Source organism: Diceros bicornis, chromosome 10 (genome assembly GCF_020826845.1).
Source record: "Diceros bicornis minor isolate mBicDic1 chromosome 10, mDicBic1.mat.cur, whole genome shotgun sequence".
Taxonomy (NCBI): Eukaryota; Metazoa; Chordata; class Mammalia; order Perissodactyla; family Rhinocerotidae; genus Diceros; species Diceros bicornis.
Genome location: NC_080749.1, coordinates 55,909,777 through 55,932,922, shown reverse-complemented (window position 1 = coordinate 55,932,922; position 23,146 = coordinate 55,909,777). Strand labels below are relative to the sequence as shown.

General features: G+C 34.2%; 1 protein-coding gene across 1 annotated transcript in view; it reads left to right on the top strand.

Moving 5' to 3' along the window:
* ATF2 (activating transcription factor 2) overlaps positions 1-23,146 on the top strand; it is an 82,840-nt gene that overhangs the window by 46,346 nt on the left and 13,348 nt on the right. Inside the window, exons 8-12 of the mRNA XM_058549297.1 lie at positions 797-975; positions 1,614-1,728; positions 4,186-4,272; positions 16,013-16,162; positions 19,014-19,220. Coding sequence (XP_058405280.1) covers positions 797-975; positions 1,614-1,728; positions 4,186-4,272; positions 16,013-16,162; positions 19,014-19,220 — 738 coding nt within the window. The remainder of the gene's footprint in view (positions 1-796; positions 976-1,613; positions 1,729-4,185; positions 4,273-16,012; positions 16,163-19,013; positions 19,221-23,146) is intronic.

Here is a 23,146-nt window from a genome sequence, read left to right as displayed (position 1 = left end):
ATTTTTAATTTTTTGAGAACTCTCCATAGTGTTTTCCATAGGGGCTGCACCAGTTTGCAGTAGACCCAATTTTTATACTGACTAGTTAAGGAGTTTAAGACCCTTCACTCTTTGTTTCCTATTCTGTAAAACTGGGGAAAAGACCATCTGTAAGGTCCCGGCTAATTCACAAATTCTATGTTTTCCTTTAATTTGGAAAGATCTCACTCCAATAATTATTTATTTTACATTCAAGTTATCAGCATTACTTGGCCTTTTGATACTGAGAAATTATTGGTAACGGAGGGGTAGCTACCTGAGATTAGCAGACATTTCTATTGCTTTAAAAATTTTTTAAACATTTCTATTATTGAATTTGTATCAACCATAATACAGTCTTCCTGGACCTCTTTCCTCTTCTTACAGTATAATGATGGAGTTGGACTAGGCAATCCCTTTTGGATTTTAAGTTCTGTGATTCCATGAGAATGGATTATATTTTTTACTAAAATTCTCATGGAATCTATAGCCAAGTTGCCCAGTCTAATTTATTTCTGGATTGATAGGAAAACAAGTTGTACTAAAAAAAAAATCACTCAGATGTTTTTAAATTAAAATATGAACATTGCATTTGAAATTTTACAGCTGCTTTGAAAATCTTCTTTTAAATAACTTTAGATATTAATTTACTTGGGGGGGGGTTCTTATGTATTATCTTGTGGATGCTTTTAGAAGTGTGTTATATTCTGTTCACTAAGGTACGTGAATTGACTTGCATTTTAAAATTCCACCCTTTCTCTATCTCATTATTAAATAGGAAGTACCATTGGCACAAACTGCACAGCCCACATCAGCTATCGTTCGTCCAGCATCATTACAGGTTCCCAATGTGCTGCTTACGAGTTCTGACTCAAGTGTAATTATTCAGCAAGCAGTACCTTCACCAACCTCAAGTACTGTAATCACCCAGGCACCGTCCTCCAACAGGCCAATTGTGTAAGTGATTTGGGCCAATCATTGAACCGTGTATGAATTGTTAAGTTTTTCTTGTTATGATTTTTCCTAAGACATTTAAGTGTTCAAATAGTGGCCTTTGTTTTTTGTATGTGTGTGTTTGTGTGTGTGTATTAATCATATTCTGCATGCTTTGATTTTTGGAAAAAGTACTTGGGTAGTCTTTTTTTATATATATAAATATTATCTAATAGGTTAGAAAATAAATATGTAAAACTTAATTTTAAAAACAAATCAACTGATAGAATGTGAACTTAAAGTGGTCTCTTGTTTTCATGCTATTTCACACAAAAGAAAATTACTCCACCATCAGATGACATTTCTTTCAGTTCTTATAGGTAGCTCTCAAGAGCTTTTTGATAACAGTTTTTTTCATTTAACATATTGGAGATTGTCCTAAGTAAATCCATAACTTTTTCCATTTTTTCCCTGTTTTTTTCACACTGCTACATACATTATGCATTTAGGATGCAATTAAAATAATTAAATTTTGCAATTTGCTTTGCAGTGGTTAGAAAATTTATTTTAAATGTTATGATACTAGGAATAAAAGTACTCTTTTCTCTTTTAGAGATGATTGATACGGATTTATTTTATTTCCCTTCTTTTGTTTTTCTTAGTCCTGTACCAGGCCCATTCCCTCTTCTATTACATCTGCCTAATGGACAAACCATGCCTGTTGCTATTCCTGCATCAATTACAAGTTCTAATGTGCATGTTCCAGCTGCAGTCCCAGTAAGTTTGAAATTGAGGTTATTTAAATCTTTTCTTTATAGCAAAACTGATCTTGGTAGTCAGAAAGTACACTTGGGGCTGCTTGATTGGTTTATGAAACTGAATTCAACATACTTATTAGTGGTGAGTAGTCTTTACTCATTGACATTTATAGTGATAGCATAGAGCATTCAAGGCAAATATAATTGGATAGAAAACATTTTTTCTGGGGCCGGCCCGGTGGCACATGCTGTTAAAGTGCATGCACTCCGCTGCAATGGCCCGGGGTTTGCCGGTTTGGATCCCGGGCGCACACCGACGCACTGCTTGGCAAGCCGTGCTGTGATGGCATCCCATATAAAGTGGAGGAAGATGGGCACGGATGTTAGCCCAGGGCCAGTCTTCCTCAGCCAAAAAAAAAGAGGAGGATTGGCAGGTGTTAGCACAAGGCTGATCTCCTCACCAAAAAAAAAAAGAAAACATTTTTCCATCCTCCAAAAATCTTAATTATTTTCCTTGTATTTTTAATATTAACTTTATTCCTTGTTCAACCCATTTCAATTTGACTGGATTTGTAGAATTCAAATATTAACACAGATTTCTATTCTTTAAGAAGATATTTATACTAGAATACTTGTCAGGTAACTCCATGATATTTCAGTTATTGTAGAAGTTGTTCATAAACATTGTGAACTTTTATGGTCAACTCGGGTTTACAGAATTCCTTGCTGGCCCAAACATGTGAAAATCTGAACGGTCTCCACTTTCCTAATGCAAGTGTCGCAATGAAATTGACAACTTTTGAAGGATAAATCAGGATGTAAGATCCAAAAGAAAAGGTTTTTTTTTTTTTTTTATGAGAAATATTTGCCCTGAGCTAACCTCCATTACCAATCTTCCTCTTTTTGCTTGAGGAACATTCACCCTGAGCTAACTTCTGTGCCAGTCGTCCTCTATCTTGTATGTGAGTTGCCACCACAGCATGGCTGATTAGTGGCGTAGGTCTGCGCCCAGGAACCGAACCCGTGAACCCGGGCTGCTGAAGCAGAGCCAAACTTAACCACTACGGTGGCCACGGGGCCAGCCCCCAAAAGAAAAGTTTTTGTGAGGGCTTGTTAAATACATAAATTTTGAAAGACATAGACAATAGTTAAATATATACTTATAATATTTAGTATAATATTTAGTAATAGAGTGGATATTTAAAAGCACGTTCTTTGGAATAATATGTTAGAAATAATGCTTTTTTCTTATTCTCACATTTTATAAAACAATTTTATTCACACTCATCAGATGTGCCTTCAACATTCGAGTTTTCATCATTAGAACTACTTTTTAAGACATCTAGCACAATTTTCCAAAACACATTATTTTCATTTTCACCTAAGTAATTTCAATATAATACTTTTTGAATCTATCATTCTCTTCTTGGAAATCTTACCCCAAACCCTAGAGCTCATTCATATAATAAAAAGATAGTTTCTTCTTTTACCTTATAGATAGATATTTCTGGTCAGTACACTATAATAATTTATTGTATAGCTTTTAAAAGTTATTTTTAAAAGCCTACTTACGGTAACATCCAACTCTTTTGGTGTGAGATTATACTCCTAGGAATATTACTAAAATTATTTACTTTTTTTATTCAATAATTCTTCCAAGTGACCTAAGTATCCAAAATTAGGATTGATTAAATAATTTCAAGATAATGTGTCATCTTCAAACAGAACTTTGCTGTTCAAAATGAATTATTTGAGAGACTTTATAAGGACTCAAATATAAGGTGACTACTTCTTAGGATATTTTTGAGAGAGGACACATTCTTGCCCTATATTTGAGATTATATGGTTATCCTGTTAAATGTAACTGTGATGAAAGAAACTGAAATTAAAGAAGAGATATACTTTAATTATACAAAAAACAAATCTCTCGGTGTTGATATTAGGTTTTAAAAAAAGGCGAAAAACAAAATGTAAAAATCTCTTCCAGATTATTATTATTATTATTATTGTTATTAGAGGTAGTTAGGTTCTTTCTTTGTCATTATGCAGTATATTAATATATCAAAGAATTTTAGACATTTTATACGTTTTAGAAAAGCAAAATTCATTATTGAAATTATTTTTTATGCCTAGTTGTCACAAGTTTTGACATTCTTTCCTTTCACATTCAAAATGGAAGGGTGATGGATCTGTGAGAAATTTTGTATCAATCACTTTGAATGTTATGAGTTCATATAAGAAGGAACCATTGAAAAAAGAAATTGTGGAAATTGAAGATTAGGGAAGCCAGTGTCTCAGAGAAATTGACAACTTTTGAAGGATAAATCAGGATGTAAGATCAATAAGGGTTCAGGGTAGAGATACAATTTTCTGATTCTGAAGTCTCAAATTATCATAGCAGCCATTGTGCAAATAAAGTGCAAATCTCATTTTGAATATATTCTCTAGCAATTATTTTTCAATATGTTTTGCAAAGCTCGTTCGACCAGTCACCGTGGTGCCTAGTGTTCCAGGAATTCCAGGTCCTTCCTCCCCTCAACCAGTACAGTCAGAAGCAAAAATGGTAAGCAAGATTTTATTTGTGCTGTGCATTTCTTGAGTCTGTTTTTAGTTTATTCCATTAAAGCCTGCTTCAAATGCACAATTTAGATCACTTTTTATAAAGTTATGGACTGTATTACACTCTAAAAGAACCAGAAAATTTGGAAAAGGGAAGCTTCCATTAGCCTCGTGAATAGTTAGTGGTACTTGAAAATAAATGGATGGATTGGGAGTAAAGTTCTAGTTCTTGTCATTGGTTTGTCTGGTTTTTGGCTGTGGCTTTTGAAACATACTCTCCTCCTGGTGGAGGCTAGGAATATTACAGCTGAAACTAGATGTAATCATCTAACGGCAGTACTGATATAATGAGTGGTTTTAAACAGTGATACAAATTGGTGGAATAGTATTAACAAGAATTCTGAAATAGTATAAAAGTTAGTAAACATTGCACATAATATATAAAAGAAAACCATAATTTTGAGTTGTGTTTCAGACACTAAGAAATTGGTATTATTTAAAGGATGAACTATAGGTTATAAGTCAGGAGACATGTATTTTAATTTTAATCTGCTCTTCACTACCCTTAATCAAGCCACTTCAACTTTTCTGAGTCTCACTTTCCTCATCTGTAAAATAAAGGGATTAAACTTTGATTTCTGGGGTCTCTTTTAGTCCCAAATCCTATAAACTTGGTAATTTTCTTGGTAGAAGACCTGAAGCTGCTGCTGCCTTTTTTTTTTTTTTTTTTTTTCCATCAGTGTAATTCTCCCTTCTACAGTCTAACACACTTCAGGGCTAATTCTTCTTAACATCAATTAATGAATGTATCCTTAGGAAATCAATAGATAAATAATTATTAGACAGCTATTATTTATTTTAGTTCTATGGTAGGCACCATACTAACGATATAAATTTGTACACAAAAAAATGTTATATATTACAAGGCTTTAAATTTTTTACTGCTGTTCTCCATTAGTGCAAATAATCAATCTGAAATTGCCATGTGATAACTTTTTTTTAACAATAAAACTTACACACCCAACTTTTTTTTAACAATAATACTTACACACCATCTGAATGAACAATACTTGGTTGAGGAGTATAAAAATCAGCTGGTTATTGATTGTGGTGAGACAGCTTGAAAACCTGAGGGAAATTTTTCACACAACAGCATGTTTAGGTCAAAGCTTTGGAAATACTAAGATGAATCTTTTTCACTTAATAGCAAAAGAGCCTCACTGGGAACGGTTTTTGTTCTTTCTTCTTTAAACATACTGTACTAATGAAAAATTCAGTTAGTGAGAATTGAGTAGAATAGAAATAGGAGTTAAAGAGATTCTGTTGTTGTACACTGCATCTAGAAATATTTTTACGTATTCAAAGGACTTTTTTCCAGAAAAGAATTCAAAAGGAATGAATAAGATTTAAAGAAGTACTTGTGACTACAAAGAGTAGGCCATATTTGTAGAAACTATTAAATATAACACTTCTCTGAATGACTTTTTTTTTTAGGTCAGGAAATTAATAAGAATAAAAGTGTTTTGTATGCTTGTATATTAAAAAATACCAAAGCTATAACTTTCACGAATTTATATATGGAAAACAATCATTGGTTGAAGGCCCAAAAAATAGCATGGGGAGTCACAGATTGCCCCACTTAAATTTAACAATCTAATTAAATTTCTTATTAGAATTTTGCTAAGGTAAAAAGCCATATTTAGATGATTACCTATTTTAATTGGGATAGTAAATAAGATTGTCCTATACTTAATTAGATAAAAAGACTCAGAAATTAGTTTATTTCCTTTTTTTTTTAACTTTTCATTATGGAAAATTTCAAACATATACAAAGTAAACAGGATAGTATAATGAACTTCCATGTACTCATCACTCAGCTTAGATTATTAGCCAAGGAACTGCCATTCCTTGTTTTATCTATACTTCAGACCACTCCCTGCCCCCACTGGGTTATTTTTTAATAGGCCTTCTTAATGTAAAATTTACATACATTGAAATGGACCAATTTTAACTGTACAGTTTTGATAAATGAGTGCATTCATGTAAGTCACACCCCTATTTTGGTATAGAACATTACCGTCTACCCAGAAAGTTTCTTTATTTCCCTCCCCCATCAGTCCACCTCCCACAAATGTTCTGATATTTGTTATCAGCAATTAATTCTAGAACTTTATATAAATGGAATCAATATATACTCTTGTGTCCAGCTAAGCATATGTCTGTGAGATTTATCCATGTTGTTGAGTGTATTATAGTTTGCTTCTTTTTGTTGCTAAGTAGTATTCCATTGTGTGAATATACCACAATTTCTTTATCCATTCTTCTGTTGATAGACACTTGAATGGTTTTCAGTGTTTAGCTATTATGAATAAAGCTACTATGCACATTCTTATATAACTTTTTTTGTGAATGTATATTTTCATTTGGTCTATCTACCAGAGTAGAATTGCTGAGTAAGAGGGTAGATATACATTTAACTCTATAAGAAAGTGCCAGATCTTTTGCCAGAGGTTTATATTCCCACCAGCAGTGTTTGAGAATTCCAGTTGTTCCTGCATTTTTGGCAACATTTGGTTTTGTCTGTCATTTTCATTGTAGACATTCCAGGAATGTGTAGCAGTATCTCGTGGTTTTAATTTACATTTCCAATTTGGCAAGACATTTTTTGTGATATCTTTTGCCCATTTTTTTTTTTCCCACCAAAGCCCCAGTAGATAGTTGTATGTCATAGTTGCACAGCCTTCTAGTTGCTGTATGTGGGACGCAGCCTCAGCATGTCCGGAGAAGCGGTGCGTCGGTGCGCCCCCGGGATCCGAACCCGGGCCGCCAGCAGCGGAGCGCGCGCACTTAACCACTAAGCCATGGGGCCGGCCCTGCCCATTTTTTAAATTGGGTTATTTGTCCTTTATTATTGTGTTATAGGAATTCTTTATATATATGTGTGTATATACACACATAGATACAGATTTTTGGTATATATATGTATATCTTACAAATATTTTCTCAGTCTGTAGCTTCCCTTTATTTTTCTTAATGGTATGTTTGTACTATCATTGGTTGCTACTTTTATCTTTAATACTTCCTTTCTCCCACTTAACTGGGTTTAATTTACTTATCTTTTTTTAGTTTTTTAAGGTGGAAGCTTAATCATTGATTTAAATCTTTTTACCTTTCTAATATAGGCATTTAAAGCTATAAATTTCTATGTACAAATTTTGATATGCTATATTTTCATTATCATTCATTTTCTAATTTCCCTTGTGATTTCTTCATTGAGCTATGGGTTATTTAAAAGTGTATTTATAATTTCCAAATATTTTGGGGCTTTTCTCTTTATCTTTTTCTTAGTGATTTCTATTTTAATTACATTGTCGTTTGGGAATATACTACCTTTGGTATATTTGATTGTCCTGTGTATCCATTTTCTTGTACATCGTAGTTCTTTGGCTCATTTGTGAAAACACTAGATACTGCCATGCTATCCAAGTAACATGAACTGGTAACAAAATATCAGTTGCCTGGAATGCTGAAGGAATTATGATTAATTGGAGGGAATTTTTGGTACAAAAATTATTTCACATTTCGCTGTTGGTTATATATTTTTATCACATACTAGTCCATTTTCCCTGTCTTAGTAAGTAACCTAGAATGAACATTATTTAGTATCTCTTTGATTCAAGAATTTTCAGTGCTTGCATGTCATCGTCAATATCAGCTACAGTCATGCACCACATAATGATGTTTCAGTCAACAATGGACCACATATGCTATGGTGGTCCCATAAGATTAGTACCATGTAGCCTAGGTGTGTAGTAGGCTATACCATCTAGGTATGTGTAAATACACTCTATGATGTTCACACAACAACGAAATCACTTAACGATGCATTTCTCAGAAGGTATTTAAGTGATGCATGGCTGTGTACTTATATTTTGTTGTAAGTACAAAACAAATCTACCAACTTTAGAGAATAACCCAGAAATAGTTTGGCTTTTATGGTTTAATTCATGTTCATATATTTTCCTTCAGCATCATTTAACAATTATATCTATTGATTGTTATTTATTTAATAAAAATTTCTTGAGTACTAAGAAATTTAGTAGATGTGATCTTAAATTTTGAGATTTCTTGCAAATGTTTCCAGTGATCCCAAAGAGAGTTAAGAGTCTTCTTACCTTTTAGGAAGGCCATTATTGATTTTTTTCAACAGATATGACAGTTAGGCTTATATCATATCAATGAGGTGTTTGTTTTTTGTTTTCAATTTTTTGATGCCCTTGATGGTGGCTTTTATGCACAAAACCATTATTCAGGGACTCTTTTTTAAAAATAATATTAAATTTATTAAAGGTATAAATTCAAAAACTTAGGTCTTCCCTAAGTTCTTAAGGCCAATTTACAAATCCAGTTATATAATGATCACTTTTAAAAGGATTAAAATATAATTAATCTTAAACATGCTGAACTTCATTTTAAACTTAATATATCCTATTTTCTCTACGGGTACCTCGATTTCTAACAAACTTTTCCAAGTACTTTAATAACTTTTTAATTTAATTAAACTTATAGATATAATGAGGCTTAATTTTCTTAAATATTTCTGTATTATTTAGAGGCTTAGTTAAGATTATCTTAGCTCTTCCAGTGAAAATCACAGAACTAAATCATTCTTTTAAACATTTTAAATAGAAATCCAAGGGTCATCCATTACTCTATGTGGCAAGGTATTTTAGATATTAGAACACAAAATACCAAATAGGTACAGATTATTTCTAAATTTGAATTTCAGTTTAATTCAATTAGTGGCATTGATTTACTTTATTAAGCTTCAAGGGGCTAAAAAGACTTACCAAATAAAGAAATAATTGTATCATCCCAACTGAAGAAAGTTGAGACTGAGTTATACCCAGTGCACGGAGGTTTCTTAATGACCAGGTAAATGATCACAGGACTTGGTTCTTTCTCCATCACTGATAGAACTCCAAATCCATGCTCTCCAAATGAGAGGTTCCCAGCTCACATCCCCTAGATTAATGTTACACATTAAATAATTTTTCTGACTGTTCACCAGCCTGCAGCCCCCCAATAAAACTTATAATTTGTTCTTTCATTGCTTTGGTTGGATTTTGCTTTGTTGTTATTTTCAACTTTTTGAAAATATTTAAACATCCTCTCTCTTAAGGATTTATTTGACCTTTGTGGTCACAGTCCATTAATGACATGCTAAATAGTATAGCAGTAGTGATTCTGCCAAAATGACCTGTGGTTAAAAAATAGTGTTAGAGAAATGGCAGCATTGGAACACATAAGAGTAAGTAGCACACTACAGGTGAAGAGAAATTTCTTTGTATCCTAAGGTAGCTAAGGATGCTTTTGTAGTGCCCTGATTTTCAGATCTCCAGTCCTTACAGGAAGATACACTGTATCTGTGTCTACTATAAATATTGAAATAAGATCCTTCTTTTGTGCTAAAGAAATTTCTTCAGAGCAAGCCTTTTTTGTTTTTTTTTTAAGAACTTTAAAGTAAGTCTTTGGAAAAGTAAGAATGTGGTTTAAAAAGGTGTAGGTGGGAGTCCACAAATACAAGATTATTTAGTACTTTTTTTTCCCCCCCAAAGCCCCAGCATAGCCAGAGAAGCAGTGCGTCAGTGCGCGCCCGGGATCCGAACCCGAGCCGCCAGTAGCGGAGCGCGCGCACTCAACCACTAAGCCACGGGGCCAGCCCCTATTTAGTACTTTTGAATCCTACGGAAAGATTCCTAGCATCTATTATTTTCTACAAAATTGCATTAGATCTCACCAAATTTAGGTTTAGGGTTTCTGTTTGTCATTAAGAACATAAACCTTAGATATTTGTTATCTGTGTTACTCTTCTAATAAAACAATTTTATTATGTAATATTTGTCATCGAAAAATAACTCTTCTGAATAAGAAAATGTTAATCATCTGGGAGCTTTGTGTAAGAAGGTTTAGTGAAGTATTTAAGTAGTATTCTCCAAAATCATTCCTTTAAGACTTGTGTGACAAACTGAGAAGTATCTTTGCACACAGTGGGTAGCCAGTAGTTTTTCTGCAGGGGGTTTCTACTGAGAGCTGACAGAGGGCATCTTGGCAAATGTTCAGAAACCTACATTAACTTAGTTGAGCCCTGCATGGAACCTCGTGTTCAGCAGAATTCTTCTGACCTGCCTCTGCATGCCAAGCTAATCAGCAAACACCTAATGAGCCCACTCCAAAGAAACAGACTCTCTTCCAACCTACTTCATTTTCATATGTTCTCTGGGGGTGGGGAGACAAGACTTCATGAGGACTGATGATGCTGCAAAGACCACAATAATGATAATTAACTTGCTGAATTTAGAAGATTATACTGTTAATTAGTTGCAAAATAAAGATAAGTAATAGAGCAGCAGATGGTAGGATAACACCCAGGAGAAGGAGGGTTATTACTCTGATGAGCTTTTGTGGCACATATGAAATATGGATCTGACTTTTTCATAAATTGTTTCTAGAGAATATTATGTTTTTTCTTTGAACTATGATGGAGTAGTTTGTTCCTACTAAGTTCTGACAGATGTGATGAAATTTGTTTTCAAGGGTGCAACATACAACGTAGAATTTGAATAGCAAATTATTTTTAGCAGATTACCTCTTAAAATGAATATGTCAGATTGGTCACAACAAACTATTCACCCTTTATTTAATTGACACAGTCTGTGTCTCTAAGAAAAAAGAATTTCAATATAGTAGTTGAATTTTACATTGCTAAAAATTAACTCTAAACATTAAAACATTAGACTGCTTATAAATATAGTAATAAAGATATTTTTCTTTTCTTTCAGACACAGTATCCCTTTAGTTTAAAATTAAAATTATGTCTAGGTTTTATTGTACATGTTGGAGAATGTAGACCTTTTAAATCTTATTAATTTCTCTGAGTACTCAATCTTTATTTACTTACGTTACATTTCTCTGTTGAGAGAAATTTTGATTTTAATAGTGGACTGACCAATGTCTAATACTCTTATTGATTACTAATATACTTAGACAAAAGCTCTAGTTTGGTAAAGCTTTTCTTTAAAATATGTTCAGTGAATTAAGAGTCAACAGATAGAATTTCTGTTCCTAGCTCTGAGTCTAACTCCATGATTTTGGGAAGTAACTTCATTCTTTGGGCCTTAGTTTCTATATCTGTAAGATGGTGATTGGACTAGTAATTGATTTCCAACATCTCTGCTAGCTCCAAAATTTTAGCATAAAATAAATATCCATTATATTTATATATGTTTTCATTAATTGTTTTTTTGTTTGTTTTTTTGTTTTTTTGTGTGAGAAAGATCAGCCCTGAGCTAACACCGTGCTAATCCTCCTCTTTTTTGCTGAGGAAGACTGGCTCTGAGCTAACATCTATTGCCAATCCTCCTCCTTTTTTTCCCCAAAGCGCCAGTAGATAGTTGTATGTCATAGTTGCACATCCTTCTAGTTTTGCTGTATGTGGGATGCGGCCTCAGCATGGCCGGAGAAGCAGTGCGTCGGTGCACGCCCAGGATCCGAACCCGGGCTGCCAGTAGCGGAGCGCGCGCACTTAACCGCTAAGCCACAGGGCCGGCCCTCATTAATTGTTTTTGAACCAAACTATTTGTCCTTCTTTAAAATGTCTTTAACAAATATATATGAGTGGATTATAGATATCCTCATATTAATTGTAAAATTTGTATGAATCATATTTAGTGACAACTTTTTTCACCTAACCCATTCTAATTTTTTTTGACATATATGTTTTTTGTTGCTATTAAAAAAAAAAAATCTGCAGTTCAGACAGTGTTAATTAACCCTTAAAAATCTTCTGTACCCAGTGGCACACTTTCCAAGTCAGACCCATTGTAATCAATGTAACAGCATGGAGCAAACATTAGAGCTTCCTCACTGGATGAGTACTGTATACCCTAGGGCAGTCAAGAGAGGATAATGAATGAATACTGATGCTGCTTTTAAGTGCTCTATAAGGTAGTAACTTGCCCTACTAAAGATTATTCAAGAGAGTGATGTTTATGTACTTCAGACTCCCCTATGTGCAGTTACTGTATTTCATTAATTCTGAGAGTTAAGCTCTTCACTATAAAACTTTAAATGCTCTTCAATTCTATGATGTTTTCCACCTAAGGACTTAAAAATGTTTTACCAACACATAATTTACCAAGCTTCACATCTCAACTGATACTTATATTTATGCACATTTTATATCCAGAAATGAAAGCCCTAACCTAACACTATAGACTGGGTATTGTTCATTGTATTTTGATATCTAACATTTTGTGTCTAAAAGATATAATTATGCAGACAGAATAACACCCCAGATTCTCCTCTTTTTTTCTGTTTATATGAGCCATACTTTCAAACTCCTGTCTTTCTACTTTCAATTCTTTGACCATTTAGCCTAAGTATTCCTACCTGATTATAGGCCAACTACTGCTGTGGTCACTTATCTATTTTAGTTTTAATCCATCCCTTTCCACATTATCCCATCAGTTATGAGTGTCTCAATTTCCTGTGTCTTAGCTACTAAATCCATCCCTTTCCACATTATCCCATCAGTTATGAGTGTCTCAATTTCCTGTGTCTTAGCTACTAATGTGGTTATTTCTGCTTGTTTAAAAACGAATGAAGAAAAAAAGGAAAGAACCAGGAATCTTATCTGGATTCTAAAAGATGCAGTGTGTGATGTAGTCTTGAGAACATATTTTACATAATGAAATATGTCTCAGGCTAAAGCAGTGCTTAAGATGCCCCCTAAGTATATTTTTTTTCCTAAGTACATTTTGAAAATACAAAAATGTAGGAACTCTCCTGAATTCTTTGGCATCCCCCCCAACCCCGTGCTAAGAAAATAAGAGACCTCAGTTGCTATTTTTTTGTTTTGTTTCAGTGAGGAAGATTGTCCCTAAGCTAACATCTGTGCCAGTCTTCCTCTACTTTGTATGTGAGATGCCACCACAGCTTGCTTGATGAGCAGTGCATAGGTCCATGCCCAGGATCTGAACCCACAAACCCCAGGCCACTGAAGCGGAATGCACGAACTTAACCACTACACCACCAGACTGGCCCCCCTCAGTCGCTATTTTTGAAGAAATAAGGAAGCTAATGTTTGAGAAATCCTTTTATGAGTTAGGAAGTTTTGCATGTTATGTTTAATCTTTACCTCAACCCTGCAAGGAGGTTATCCTTATTCCCAGTTTTACAGATAAGGAAACTGAGATTCAGAGATTAAATGATTTGTTCAGACTCACACACCTAGTTTGAGGTAGAGTTAAATTCTGAACATAAAGTGTCTTCTCAGCTGTATACATTCTGTATGCTAATGAGTGAAGATACTAGGACTTTACATATTGTGGTGCTGTTCACAAGTCATAAAGAAGTACTCCGTCAGAAAAGAGGGGAAAAACATACCTGATCCTGGGGTGACCTGGCTTTAGCAATTGCAGTATCAGACTTGGCATTCTAATCCTTTCTGGTTGTCTTTTGAATCATTAAGCCATCCAGCCTCAGATTATCTTTCTTGACCTTTTCTTGGTTTTTTTTTGGTAGGATAATGCATGTAACATGATGCCATGGAAAAATAGTGCACTTTGAAATTAAAGAGGTCCAGGTTCACATCCAGGATTTGAACTAGCTTAATGGCTGTGTGACCTTGGGCAAATGATCTCTGGTTTCCTAATCTGTAAAATAAAGATACTGTCATATTAGAACTCTTTGACAACTACTGATAACAATACGATGGATCACAAATGCATTATGCTAAAGGAAAGAAGCCAGATTCGAAAGGCTATACAGTGTATGATTCTATTTATATATTCTGAAAAAGGCAAAACTTTGGGATCGGAAAACAGATTAGTGGTTTCCAGGGGTTGGGGGTGGGAGGAAAATGTTACAGGAAAGGAGCATGAGGGGATTTTGTTGAGGGGTAGTAGAACCGTTCTGTATCCTGATTGTAGGGGATGGTTGCACGGACTGCACATGCTTGTTAAAACTCATAGAACTGTACACTAAAAAGAGTTCATTTTACTGTATGTAACTTATACCTCAATAAAACTTTTTTTAGGCGCCAGCCTAGTGGCACAAGTGGTTGAGTGCGCATGCTCCGCTGTGGCGGCCCCAGGTTCGCCGGTTCGGATCCCGGGCACACACCGACGCACTGCTTGTTGAGCCGTGCTGTGGTGGTGTCCCATATAAAGTGGAGGAAGATGGGCATGGATGTTAGCTCAGGGCCAATCTTCCTCAGCAAAAAAAAAAGAAAAAGAGGAGAATTGGCATCAGATGTTAGCTCAGGGCTGGTCTTCCTCACCAAAAAAAAAAAAAACTTTTTTTAACTACCAACTTTGTTTTTGAAACAATGATTAGCAGTAGAGAGACAATATCCACTAACACTCATCCAGGTATAATTATTGCCTCAGTGGAAATTTTGGTGACCTTTTCATATATGCTTCAGGTTTTGGTTTTTGTTTTTAGGTTTTTTTGGTGAGGAAGATTAGCCATGAGCTAACATCTGTTGCCAATCTTCCTCTTTTTGCTTGAGGAATATTGTCCCTGAGCTAACATCTGTGCCAATCCTCCTCTATTTTGTATGTGGGATGCTGCCACAGCATGGCTTGATGAGCTGTGTAGGTCTGCGCCCGGGATCCAAGCCCACGAACCCTGGGCCGCTGAAGCAGAGCATGTGAACTCAACTTCTACGCCACCAGGCTGGCTCCCTATGCTTCAGTTTTTTAAGGGATCTGGATCACTTACAGACTGTAAGAAGATATGCATAGATGAAAATACAGAAATTACAAATTTTTGCATAGTTGTAAAATTTTCTAAATTGTTCTTAGTTGGAGTGAATGAAAGCAATTGTACTAGAAACATTTGAGGGCTTTTTTTCAAATGCTCTTCTCTCTTACATACCCCTTTCTGCTACATCCAGGGAAAGAAGAGAGTCAAGGTTGCCAAGAGTCTGTTTTTAACATGTAACACCTAGGCAATTATTTACTTCTAGAACGTTGGGGAAGCACTGGATAGACTGCTGCACAGTCCTCATATCAATATTTTAGCCTCCTCCCTCCAAATATGTACCTGGAATGTGGAGCTGAAGAAAATGTAATGGACTATCTCTGCATCAAATTTTATGATAAAACTTTATTTGGAGCTCAAGGACTACATCTCAGTTATTAAGAATAATATCAACAATGATAGTCCCAGGTCTCTCAGAGTCCCTGAGGTCCTTTTCAGAGACCATATGGGCCCAAATCTGGAAAAGAAGAAATTTAGGTCTAAGAATCTAGGCAGAGCCTGAGAAGATTGGGATTATGAGATGTAGGAATGGGGTGGAGACAATAGGTGAAAATATACATGTTAACTTGTGTTGCTTATTTTAGTTGAACAAAACTAGTTATTTTCAGTCAACAGTGTTTTTATTTTTCACTCTTTTCTCAGAATTGGTTAGGTACAACAAAGTACAGAATCCTCTAGTAGTACTAGACAAAAAGATGCAGGGAAGCTTTCCAAAGGTCCTATTGTTTGTCTTACTGGTATTTAATAATGATGTTAGGAATGCAATGGAATATGATCAATGAAAACTAATTTTAAAGCCAAATGTATTTATTCATTCCTTAACAAATTTTCCTTTTTGGTTAACCAAAGAGTATATTGGGAGTTGGATTTGGGTGGAGATCAGGGAACTTTTTTTTAAATTGATGTTTGCATTTCAGAGATTAAAAGCTGCTTTGACCCAGCAACATCCTCCAGTTACCAATGGCGATACTGTCAAAAGTCATGGTAGCGGATTGGTTAGGACTCAGTCAGAGGAATCTCGACCACAGTCATTACAACAGCCAGCCACATCCACTACGGAAACTCCGGTATGTGTGTTGTTGTTATCATTCAGCACTCTATCATCCTTAAAAAAACAAATACAATGTAACTTAAATGACTACTTCATATACTTTGAAAAAAAATCATTTCTGGCCATGTTGTTATTTCAAAAGTGTATCAAAAGCCTTAGGGAAAGGTAGTTCAGTATAAAAGTATTGATATATATATTTTTTTATATAAATTAATTAAAATAATTAAAAAATAAATAGTCAAGCAATTGTTACTGCTCAGGACACCCTGTAAATGTTTCTGTGGGTGTTCTATGTTGTTGGTCTGACATGGCACAATATCCATCAATACTTTTTAAATAAAGCATTTTTGTTGTTGATTGTATTCAACAAGTAATGTATATATGTATTACATTACTAACATAAATGATTCTTGAATTCAAATCTCTCAAACATCTCCAAAGGAGCAGATATGCTGTGTGGGAGCTGTTATACTAGAGGCCCTTTGCATCTATCTCTAGTTTGTGACTGCCTATTAGATGATTGATATTTCTATGTCTACAGTAAAGGATTACTATATTTCTGTTAAATGTTTCAAGACTCTATTTAGACCTTTTGTCTTCTCTTCTTAAAAAATACTAGCATTGGCATTAAAAAGCAAAACTTTCTAATTGAAGAAACACAGAAAAAGAGGAAATTTCAGATTGCCTTCTAAGCATAGGTATTTAGATAACTGTATTTTTCTTTACAAAACTTAAGATAAAGTAGAATGTAGTTGTGCTTGTCGTCCACTAAACAACTTTACTTAGGGACCGAGAGAGGGAAAGTAAGTGAGTGAGTGTGTTGTAATATAATTCAGCGGTTAGCAAACCAGCTCACAGGCCAAATGCCATGGCTGTTTTTGTGTATGGTCTGCAGGTTAAGTATGCTTTTTACATCTTTAAGAGTTTATTTAAAAGAGAAGAAATGAATATAATTTGTTTTCTTATACTAACTATAGTTTCCCTGGGTCTAATTTTTTGTGTGTGTGTGAGGAAGATTAGCCCTGAGCTAACGTCTATTGCCAATCCTCTTTTTGCTGAGGAAGATTGGCCCTGGGCTAACATCCATGCCCATCTTCCTCTACTTTATATGTGAAACTCCTGCCACAGCATGGCTTGATAAGCGGTGCGTAGGTCTGCGCCCGGGATCCGAACCTGCGAACCCCAGACCGCCAAAGCAGACCGTGCAAACTTAACCACTATGCCACTGGGCTGGCCCTTAATTTTTTATCTTTATATTTCATTGTATTGTATGGGAAGCTCCATGAGGGCAGGCCTTTATCTTTTTGTTCACTACTGTATCTCTAGTTTCTAGAATAGTTCTATATTTTTTTAATGAAGTGGAATGAATGAATCAATGGAAGGAGGGAGAGAAGGAGAAATATATGCTTCTAAGTAGTTTCAAATCCTTGTTAGGCATAAAAATATACAAATATAACTCTGTAATAGTTTTTGCTTCTAATACTTGTGATTAGCATTTGCTGTAATAACTGAGTTGTCAATTAAAAAAAAAAAACTCTTCTCTCCTATTCAGCCAAATGAGTAAAAGAAAAAACCTGCTGTTATCAATAAGTTAAGAGGATGAAGAAAAGAAAATATTTCAAGGTTGCCATTCTTGAAGCCAGGCATAGAAATATTTTTCTAAAAGATTAACTTGCAATTATGTAGGTAAAATAAACAATCTCATTTAATACTTGATCTTTATTACAGTTAAAATACAGTATAAATGAAATAACCCTCATAATTTTTAATGCTAATTATTTGGAAAATATTAAATGATAACTTTGTATTTTTTGGAGTTTTTAGAGTGAGAACTAGTTTGGTGATTTCCCTACAGAATGTATCTTGAGCTTATGTATAAGATTTTTGCTTATTGTGTAGATTAAGAGAAGATAGAAGTTTTGTTTGTTCACACCATTTAAAAATATAATTAATTATAGGTAAAAGATTGTTTTCAGGCTTCTTTTTTGGATCAGGTGCCTGTGGCCACAAAGAGCTGTTTCCGAGGGTTCATTTCCTGTCTCCCATATTCAAGTGTTCTGTGGCACAACTTTGGGATTTGTGAGAGGCTTGAAGATACTTATTGTTCTGTAGTCCTAGACACTAGACGATATTACTAGTGACTGAAGATTTTGTCTCTGGCTGATCTGAGATAACCAGGCTGATCCGTTGAGGGGTGAGGGACCAATTAAAATGAATATCTGGACTCCTGTGGGATGCTACCTACCAGAAAAATGAGCATTAATAATTACATGAACCTGACCTGTAGAAAAAGAATGACCCTAAATTTCAAAAACTGAAGAAAAGCTGCATGTACCAAAGTATGTGCATATTTTCACTCCTTAATTTTAGAGAAATCAATTTTTAAAGAAAATTTACAGATTTAATGCTGTTTTTTATTTCAAAAATAACAAAGAAAACATGGTTTCCCATAGTGAATTTAAGTAACTTATTAATTTTTTACTTTAGTGCCTTATAATTAGTTTTCAAAGGATTGAATAATAAAATATTTGTTAAAAAATACACTTGAAAAAATATAAGATATATACATGATCATTTGTATTGCATTTCCCGTTTCTTCATATTTCTATATAAAGGAAAATATTATATAAACTTTAAAGAATATAATCACTATGATAGTGAATTAGTGAGAATCTTGTTTTAGCAGTGCTCATTTATTTCAAGGAATTTGTTACACCACAGAGTGATTTTCACATTGCCCCAAAATATTGATATATACAGTGAGACTTAGAAAATAAAATAGTAGCTCTCTCCTTCTGCCACCCTTTACTGCCTGTGTGCATTCACTAGATACAAATATAAAAAGCTCCCATTTGTGTTTATTATAGGCTTCTCCAGCTCACACAACTCCACAGACCCAAAATACAAGTGGTCGTCGAAGAAGAGCAGCTAATGAAGATCCTGATGAAAAAAGGAGGAAGTTTCTGGAGCGAAATAGAGCAGCAGCTTCAAGATGCCGACAAAAAAGGAAAGTCTGGGTTCAGTCTTTAGAGAAGAAAGCAGAAGACTTGAGTTCATTAAATGGTCAACTGCAGGTATGGTGCATATATGTAAATTTCATTTTATTTATTTATTTTTAATAATTGTGAACATAGCTCTTCCCTGTTTTTCTAGTCAGCTACCCAGACATTTTAGGACACAATAGTGGGTGTGTATGGAATCTATAATAAAGCATAGTTTTATAAACCTATTGGAATACTGAGATGAAGTAATATAAAACTTTCAACACTGATACGATGAAGAAATTTTAAATATAAGTGTTTACTTGTATAGTACAAAAGTACCTAAACTATCTGGCTCAGACTTTATAAAGTTGTGATAGAAAGTTCAAACAAAGAATCTTAAAATTAAAAATATCACTGGTATTTCACTTATTTACTTTTTGGTTTTATCACAACTATAAAGTTGCTTCAGTAACAGTTTTTGTTTTTAAGTTCTTTTGTTTTTTGAATTATAAATTTTGTTTTGTTTTGTTTGTTTTATTTGAAGTGAATATAGTGCTCGTGAAAGATGCCACATTGACAGCTTTGGAAACTGAAGGACTCTAATTATCCACAGAACAGGTACAATATGGCCAGTGGCAGTAGAAATCGTTTCATACTGCCCTGCCAGTGTGCCTTAGGTACATTTCTTAGGAATCTCATGGGGTATAAAGGTTTTAAGGCTCCTTCCCATTCAGTCTTTCATGAGATTTCCAATGATGGTATTGGGCAGCACCAAGTCTATTTCCTTCTTTCTGTTTTTTCTTCCTTCCTTTTGTTTTTTTCTAATGTTGTGAATATTCTCTGGTAAAGTCTTCTAAACTACCAGTTGATGAGCATCAATTAGAAAATTGATGTTAATGACTTATAGTTGTTATTGTTCAATCTTGTGAGTTATCCATTCCCAATTAAAAATGAAACTTTCTGTATAATCATAATTGATGATGAGACTTGCTCTCTTCCTAAATCTATCTTGAAAGATGTCACCTATATAAATGTCTGTTTAAATGCTTAGGAAAAAGGTTTTGACATCAGGCATAGCATTTAATCTAATGTGAATTTTATAACGTAAATTTTTTCATGTGTGAGGCAGACTTCTTTTAAAACTCTTTGTTGTACTTTGAATACTGACGTTAGCTTTAGAACAAACAAATTGTCTTGCAAAACTTATTTTTAACCGTTAATTTAAATGTGATTTACCACATCACCGAGACTTCAAATATATATTTATATACTACAATATGTTAAGAAATATTATAATACAATTATCTAATAAATGAATTCTTATTCAAGAACTATTTTCATAATTTTTTAGAAAAAAACTTCTGAATTTTTTCCTCTTATATAAAATGAAACAGATTATAGGTACCAGTTTATTTATATGCTATAAAAATGGCTATTCTTTACCATGGCTATTCTCTCTGTTAGAATATTAACTCTTATTGTTTAAGTTGTCAAACATTTATATTACATTAATAAAGTGATTTAGGTATCTATTTTTTCTTTTTCTTTTCTTAACAAAATCATTCTTCTGAATGACTTGGCTCTTTTATCATTGTATGACATTAAACAACATATCCTTCTTCATTAGCCTCAATTGTCTTAGGTGTAGACTAGAGATAATAATACTTGCTGGTCCTACTTCTCTGGGTTGTTGCATAAATCAGTTGAATTAGAATGAATGCAAGTATTTTTAAATATATAAATTAATTTTAATAAGATAAATTTATCAATATTTTCCTTTGTAATTTGGCTTATTATGCCTTTTTAAGAAGTAAAAATGTTTGAAAACTAAAAAGTAGTATTTACAAATACGGTATCATTTACAGGGTATTCTTATACTTTAAGTTGGGCCACTTTTCTGTTTTGACCCAGGTTATAACAGTATTAACAGCTTTTCTTTTTTTTTAATTTATATTTTGTGAGGAAGATCAGCCCTGAGCTAACATCCATGCTAATCCTCCTCTTTTTGCTGAGGAAGACCGGCTCTGAGCTAACATCTATTGCCAATCCTCCTCCTTTCCGCCCACCCCCCCCAAAGCCCCAGTAGATAGTTGTATGTCATAGTTGCACATCCTTCTAGTTGCTGTATGTGGGACGCGGCCTCAGCATGGCTGGAGAAGCGGTGTGTCGGTGCGCGCCCGGGATCTGAACCCGGGCCACCAGTAGCGGAGCGTGCGCACTTAACTGCTAAGCCACCGGGCCGGCCCTTAACAGCTTTTAATGAGATATCGCTGTTGCCTTAATTATGCTGCAGCCCTGGTCACCATTATTAATAGCAATAGTGCTTTATTATTTCAGAAAACCTTGGAAAATTTGGTATTCAAAATAAACATAATCTTTACTTCATTAATGTCATGTTTTTTCCACCATACAAACTAAACTATGATTAAAATGTCATTTTTGTAAAATGTGTTACATTTTTATGTTTCCTAATTCGGGTAGAAATTTCTTGATTGGAGGAATAAAGGCAGGATTTATCGTCTAGGTAAAAGTTAGCTAACACATCAGTTTCAAAACATGAAACTTTTAAATAGAAGTCAAATTCAAGAAATCACTAAATTAAGCTCTCAAGTTGAATATAACTTTAGTTAATACCTCAAATTACAAATAGAACAAGTAAAATATGTATTTTTAATAAAAATTGAGTAATGATGGCATCATGGTTAGTAAAGAAAATATTCTTAGTTTTAGAGATGCATACCAAAATATGAAGATAGGTGAAATGATGTGTTATCAGGGATTTTCTTTAAAATATTTCTGCAAAAAAGAAAAAAAAAGCCCATCTTGTATGTATTGTATGTATTAACCTGGGAAAATGCCTGTAATATATTGTTATGGGCAAAAAAAAAGTTGCTGGAAACAGGCAAAAGGTCCATCAAGTTATGGTACATACATACAATGGAATATTATTCAGCCATAAAAGAGAGTGAAAGTACATGCTACAATGTGGATGAACCTCAAAACATTATGCTTAAGTGAAGGAAGCCAGACACAGAGTCACATATTGTATGACTCCATTTATATGAAATATCTAGAACAGATAAATCCTTAGAGACAAAAGGCAAATTGGTGGTTGCCAGGGACTGTGGGGAGAAAGAAATAAGGAGAAACTGGTTAATGGGTAAGGGGTTTTACTTGGAGTAACAGAAGTGGTTTATAACTAGATAGAGGAAGGTTACAAGGTTGTAACAAAGGTTACAACATTGTAAATAAGTGTACTAAATGCAACTGAATTGTTCATTAAGATGGTTAGTTCTATATTATGGGAATTTCACCTCAATAAATTACTCAAAAAAAAAGTTGCATACTAAAATGTACAGCATAATTCTTTTTCGTTAATAAAAGGTTTATAGTTAGATGGATAAATGTGTAGGTATGGAAATCAGTATAGAAATGAATCCCTAAATATAGGTAAAATCTCAGGAATGATGTACCAGGATGTAACAGTGGTAAAGAGGGTATTGGGAAGCATGGATGGTTTGGGAAGAAAGAGTACTTGAATTATGACTTTCTCTGTTATTTCAAATGGATATATGATTTTTATTTTTTGTTGTTTTTTAGTTATTTGTCAAATAAAATAGAAACACTTTTTAAAAAGTAATGACAGGGGCCGGCCCTGTGGCTTAGTGGTTAAGTGCATGCGTGCTGCTACTGGAGGCCTGGGTTCGGATCCGGATGCGCACCAACTCACCGCTTGTCCAGCCATGCCGAGGCGGCATCCCACATACAGCAACTAGCAGGATGTGCAACTATGACATACAGCTATCTACTTGGGTTTTGGGGAGAAAAAGAGAAAAAAAGGAGGAGGATTGGCAATAGATGTTAGCTCAGGGCCGGTCTTCCTCAGCAAAAAGAGGAGGATTGGCATGGATGTTAGCTCAGGGCTGATCTTCCTCACAAAAAAAAAAAAAAAAGTAAGTGACAGATTCTAGTTTTCAGAGTATGAAGAGGTAACTTGCTTATAGTAGATTCAGGGA